Raw genomic sequence first — 6,321 nt, forward strand, 5'->3', positions numbered from 1 at the left:
CTGTGGCCCAGCGTGCCCAGCGCCCTCCTGGGGCCACTTCCCGCCAAGGCGACCGTGCCGGGGGGCCAGACGCAGGACGTGGCCAGCGCCGGCCGTGCACTGAGGCCGCGAGGTCTCAGCCGCAACACGGAGCTGCGTGGGCACCACGCGCGCTCCCTTCGGGGGGGGGGGGGACTTTCCGGTCTCCTGCCGGCAGCTCTGCCGGTGCCCCGTCCACTGGCTCTTTTATTTTCCAGTCCGGGCACTGTTTGTGCCACTCCTTATCGCTGTTTAAACAGCAAATCATCATATCTAATTTCTTTGGATTTCAAAACAGCTTTGGAGGAGAAGAAACCAGCGGGAGCAGACGACACAGCTGCTGCCCAGCCGGGGCAGCCATCCCGGGTCCCGGGGCTGTGGGAAAGGGTGGGAATCACCCCTTCGGCGGTGCAATTCCCCCCGGGAAAGGCGGCAGGACCCCACGCCGGCGCCTGCTGCCCTATTGCGCCTAGGCGAGGGGTGAGCGCACGAGCCGGTCCTGCGCCGGCCAGCCCACAGCCGCAGCGGCGGAGGCTAATCGGGAGGGATGCACGGCTCGGGACCGCGGTGCGGGCCACCCCGGCCGCCTCTGACGCAAATCCCCGGAGATAGGGCCGGCCCCTGCGGCGGCCTCCGTCGACACGCGTGTTTTGCGGCGCCCCTATCAGCCGGCTGCTTTCCCGGCGCCGCGCCAGGACGAGCCGGGACGCGGCGCCTGCCTCGGCAGAGCCGTCGGAGCGGAGAGCCCCGGCTTCGGGGGGAAAAAACCGACCGGGGGGGTGGGCAAAAAGGGGATGACTTCGGCCTCGTTCCCGGCAGCATCGCCGTCGCACACCCCCCCCTCCCCGGCGTGGCCGCGGCGGCACTCACCGAGGCTGAAGAGGATGAGGAACTTGAGGCACACGAACTCCTGCCGGTCGACCTGCAGGGCGTGCAGGTGCAGCACCAGCTCCTGCGCCCGCAGCACCAGCCCGTGGAGGACGGCGCCCGCCTGGGCGGCCACGGTCGACACGTCCACCTGCAAGGGGAGCGGGGGTCAGCGCCGCGGCGGCCCCAGCGAACGGCGGCCGCCTGGACGGGGAGCCCCCTTCCTCCGGTCCGGGGCCGCCGTCGCGGACACGCCGCGTTCCCACGTGCCCTGCAAAAGCGCCGCGGAGCGCGCGGCCCGTTCTCACACCCGGCGCCTGTAAATACCGGCACGGCTGTTGATTTTTTTGCTTATGGGAAACATTGTGCTCCAAGAGCAGGGACTCTCCTTCGCTGCCCGCCGCAAGGCAGGACAAAACCGTCCGCCCGGGGCTTTGTGGATACTTGGGATCTATCTCCAGTGCCTTGTTTCTCCTCTTTTGCATAAACACTTCTGGAGCCCAGCAAAAACAAACCCGCCGTCCCCGGCCGCGGCGCAGCGGGAGGGAGGAGCGCGGCCCAGCTAACTAAGCCAAAAGTCACCCGGCGCGGTTCCCCCGGGTCCCACCGAGAGCCAGCGCGGAGCCGGGGACGGGGCTTTTCCCATTACCTCCTGGCCAGTGACGAGCAGCACGCTGTGCTCCTTGCCGTGCTGCACCTGCCGGTAGACGTGGTCGAACACCAGCAGCTCGCTCCAGCAGTTCTGCAGCAGCTTCATCTGGTCGCCCACCTGCAACACAGCCCCACCGGCGCCGCTGAGGCCCTGCGAATCGCCGGAGCGGTGCGGCCCCCAGTCCCGAACCTGCCGCTGCGCCTGGGAACGTCGTCGCGGGTGTGACGGGAGAGCAGAGCCACGGCTTGCTTTACGCTTTCGGAGCGGCGGCTGGGTGCAAAGCCCAGCTACGCGCACGCGCACACCCCTACCTGCGTCCTCACGCGCGTCACTGCAGGATGCGTCACCTCCCCGAGGTCGGGTGACTTCCCTTTTGTGAATAGTGTTGGACAAGTACAACTGGACTGGTCTAAAACACTCTTCGGTTGACTCTAGCATGGACAGCAACCATACCCCAACCTACGCAGCAACATCCGCCTCCGCCGCGAGACCGTCTCCCTGGTCCCATTTCACRTGCGTCATGATACCATTTTGTTGCTCAAATTATGAACGTGCTCATAATCTCACATGTCCTACCGAAATCTGACCCTAGCCTAGATAAGCTGGTGATTTCACAGCCTGTGTTCGATGCGTGGCTTTGCCTGCGCCGGCGGGGACCCCCCTCCCCGGGCCACCGCACTTTTGTGAGTGCCAGAACCGAGAGAGGAGGAAAGCAAAGTCCCGACGAGGAAACACGTCCCATTGACCATGGCAGGAAGGCAAAGGGCTCCCCAGGATCTGGCTGTTGCCTGCTGGAGAGTCGGGGCTGCACCGGGGCCGCTATGGCTTGGCCAGCAGAGTGGCTTCTCCACCAACGCGGTGGCTTCTCCACTCATGGTGGCTTCTCCACCAGCATGGTGGCTTCTTCAACAAACACAGTGACTGCTTCACCAGCGTGGTGGCTTCTCCACCAATGTGGTGGCCTCTCCACCAACGTGGTGACTTCTTCACCAACGCCTTGCTCAGAGGCATCACAATGAAAATTAACAGCTTGGCTTTGGTGTCAAGAACAATACGTTTTCACTGTTCTAGCCCCCAGGCTACATCAGTTCGTTGGCTCGTTAGTGCCATTACACAAAGCAGAGCACGGATGAGGCCTCCTGCCACCAGCACGAGGAGGTCGGCGGCATGGACACGGCATTATCAACCTCACGTGTTGGGCACGTCACCGACCCATCCCTTCCTTCGGCTCCATAGCTCTCCGGGTTTACGGAGCATTTCCACCTCGGCGCCCCTCCGCCTGCACAGATTATTTCAGCCCTGCCGGGGGCCGGGAAGACCCCGGGGCCGGAGGCGCGGAAAGGGCCCGGCRCTGGCGCTGGCTGCTCCTTATCGGCGCCRGCTTCCCTCCGCAAGGCAGGAACCGCTCCGAGGCCGCGCGCGAGTCTTTAACAAAGTGACCGCCGGCCGCGTCCCCTCGGCGGCGCCYGGGGCGGCGGGAACACGCACAAAGGGCCTGTGTCTCCCGACGCCCTTTGGATACTTTTAAAGCGAAAGAATACAGTGTCCATAGTCCCTCTGTCCGAGGAATGCGGCCTGGGGGAGGCGGATTTGGGGAGAGGCACCGGGACGTGTGCTTTAACTCCTCGTGTCCCGGTGCCGCTCCCGGCCCACGTGCGGAGCACCCGCGGGAGAGCAGCCCCTGCGGTGCCGGCTGTGTTCCTGGCTCGATGCCTTGCAAAGCCCGGCCAGGCCGGGTTTTTATCCATGCAATCCCGCGCGTATTCACGTACACGCCGGCAGGCATGTGCAGTCGCAGGTACCAGCCTGCACAACTAAACACGTCAGCTCTGCCAAATGCAAAGAAACGCCTGGAAATACCACTGCTAAAAGCACGCAGCGGGGAGGCAACATTTGCAAAGACTTGCAGCGGTTTCCTTGCAAAGGCCTCGGGGCTGCGGCAGCGCCGGGGGGCGCAGGGGCGGCGGGAGCGTCCCGGGCAGCGGAGGGCCGCACCGGCCCCACGCTCGGCGGAACATGGGGCGACAGTTGTCATTCGCGCCCCCGCGCCGGGCAGCCCAGCGCATCACGAGCGCGATGCACTGCCGCTGCAAACGCTGCTTTTAACAGAGGGAAGAAGACGCAGTACCCGAGACCGGATAACGCTGTCGTTTTGCTGAAGAGGCTGCAATAAACCCGTGTTGGGAGATTGCAAAAGGAATCGAAGTCAGATGAGAAAGAGCTTTATGGTCTCCGAGCCTGGCACTCCCTGAGAACAGCCCGGATTCGTTTCCGCTCTGCCACGGTGCCCATCTGTGACCGGCCCCGGTGGACAAAACCTGCTGGCAGGGAAACGCGGCTGAGGAGGTGAGGATGGGGTTGCCAGCACGCTACCTGGCCCGGCTGCACACTTCCCAGGCTGGCTGCACACTTCCCAGCCTGGAAACATGCTTTCCAGCCCAGACACACGCTTCCCAGACTGGCTGCATGCTTCCCAATCCAGACACACGGTTCCCAACCCAGACACACACTTCCCAGCCCAGCTGCATGCTTCCCAGCCTGGCTGCATGCTTCCCAGCCCAGACACATGCTTTCCAGGCTGGCTGCACACTTCCCAGACTGGTTATGTACTTCCCAGCCCAGTTACACGCTTCCCAGCCTAATTACGTGCTTCCCAGCCTAATTACATGCTTCCCAGCCTGGCTGCACTCTTCCCAATCCAGACACACACTTCCCAGCCCAGCCGCGCTGAGCCCCCCCGGTTCGGCCAGAGCCTGTAACGCTGCTGTGCAGCCCGTGCTGCTGTTTCGCAACCTCCTTCCTCTTCCTCATTCCTGCCTGGGCCCGGCTCTGGAAGGGCCATGCCCAGGGCTTTGCTTTGCAAACAGTTAAACACATTTCAGCTTTTCCAAAACAAAACATGCCTGCATGTCCGCGCTCCTCACCGCTTCCGCTACAACCCCGGCTCAGCCGCTCCCGGGCGCCGCGGCGGGTTGTGCTCGGCCGCGGGGGCCTTTCCCCGCCGCACTCCCGCGGCCCTAAGCCGGGCGGCTGCGTGTGACCCCCGGGGGCCGCCGATCCGTCGGGAACTGGCACCCGGCCGGCGATCGCTGCCCTCGTCCCCGGCTCGACCACGTCCTGTGGCCGCCACCGTCCCCGCGCTGCCGCCCTTACGCGCCCAGCCAAGCACCTTCCTCCTGACGCCGAGGCTTTGCGGGCGAGCGCCGTAGCACGGGCCTGCCGCAAGCTCTCTTTGGGGAGGATTTTTTTCTTCTTTTTAAAGGCGGCATTTAACCCATTCACAAAACGCGGCGGCGAAACGCTCCCCGCRGGAATCACCTCCCCGATTGAGGCTCGCTTCGGCGTTCGGCGGAAAAACCCGCCTGCCTGCAGCAAGCGGTCTGGGAACGGGGCGAGCTGCGGAAACGGGCCGGCGTTATTCCCGCGCACGGGATATAGCGAATGGCAGGGAGCGCTGCCGCTGCGGCGCGGGGCAGCCTGCGTACGGGTGCGGGCGGCGCGGGGTCCCCGGCCCCGGACCCCTGGGCAGCATCGCCTGCGGAGCCGAGGGGCCCCGCGAGCCGGCCACGCGCCGGGGCCCCGAGCGGGTCCCGGCCATCTACCTGGCCTCTGGCCTGGCTTTGTCGCCGAGGGGGCTGGGGAGCTGCTCCCGTGCACAGACGGGTGGCTCCGAAACTGCCGTTTCAGGTCGGCATCGCTTATCCGCGATATTACAGAGAATTAACCCGGTGCCCATTTCTTTTGCCTTTCCGCTATTTTAAGAAAACATGGAAACAGCAAAAGAAAATAAATGAGAAAAAGAAGGGGGGGGCAGGGGGATGCCGTTCTGTAATAGCTACAAAGAGAGTTATCATGGAAGAAAATGAAAAATGCCATGAAAAGGTTAGAAATGCAGGTGTTGGATGGGGGGCAGCAGCAGCATTGAGCCCTGGGCACCCCGGGCCCCACTGCGCCCCAGCCCGTGGCCCCGGCACAAACACGGGGTGAGAGCAGGACCCGTCACCGGGGCTGCCGGGAAGCGCAGAAGTGGATAACTGGCTGCCGGCAATGGAAACCCTGCGCAGGAGCGAGGTAAATAATGGCCAGCTGCGGGTTCCCCCCCACCCCGACCAGGTGCCACGGTGATGGGCGGCGTAAAGGCAACACAGTGCAAGCGGCGCGGCAGGGCCAGGGCTCGGCCGCCCCACGCGGCCCCCACCGTCCCACCCTGCTCGCAGCCGCCTGCGCAGGCACCGCTGTGTCTCAGTACACGTCCCAGGAGCCGGGGATGGGGTGCCGGGGGGAATGCCATGCCAGGCGGGATGGGGTGCCGGGCGGGATGCCAGGTGGCGGGCATCGAAAAGAGCGAGTTTCACCCCAGTGCAGGGACTGCCGAACATCTCTGCAGCATCCACAGCCGGGAGGAGATTTTAAATCCTCCAGAAAGGCGCTGGCTGCCAGCCAGAAGATGGGGTCAGGCTGACCCACGCATGCTACAGCCGGGGAAGCAACCGGCTACGACCAGGCTCCCTCGCGGCTCGCGGCGCTCCCAGGCGAGTGAGGGCAGCCGGCCTGAGAGCACCCGCAGCCCAGCCAGGTCCTTGGGCCGAAACCAGGGCCGTTTGTTTAGCATTCCTGCCTGCTCATCCCGATCCGAAGGTCACTGCATCCCTGTGTGTGCAATATCCGTATGCACGGGTAGCGGGGACACCTATAGAAACCAGGCTGGCYGAGATACTTGCACATAAAACCTTCCGAAACCAGGCTGAAAACGGCCACAACGTAAGTGTGTGCGCACACCTACC

General features: G+C 64.3%; 1 protein-coding gene across 1 annotated transcript in view; it reads right to left on the reverse strand.

Moving 5' to 3' along the window:
* NR5A1 (nuclear receptor subfamily 5 group A member 1) overlaps positions 1-6,321 on the reverse strand; it is a 16,027-nt gene that overhangs the window by 2,603 nt on the left and 7,103 nt on the right. Inside the window, exons 4-5 of the mRNA XM_026090642.1 lie at positions 1,535-1,654; positions 889-1,036 (exon numbers count right to left, since the gene is read on the reverse strand). Coding sequence (XP_025946427.1) covers positions 889-1,036; positions 1,535-1,654 — 268 coding nt within the window. The remainder of the gene's footprint in view (positions 1-888; positions 1,037-1,534; positions 1,655-6,321) is intronic.

The sequence above is a fragment of the Apteryx rowi genome, unplaced genomic scaffold, assembly GCF_003343035.1.
Source record: "Apteryx rowi isolate R43461 unplaced genomic scaffold, aptRow1 scaffold_120, whole genome shotgun sequence".
NCBI classification, from domain to species: domain Eukaryota; kingdom Metazoa; phylum Chordata; class Aves; order Apterygiformes; family Apterygidae; genus Apteryx; species Apteryx rowi.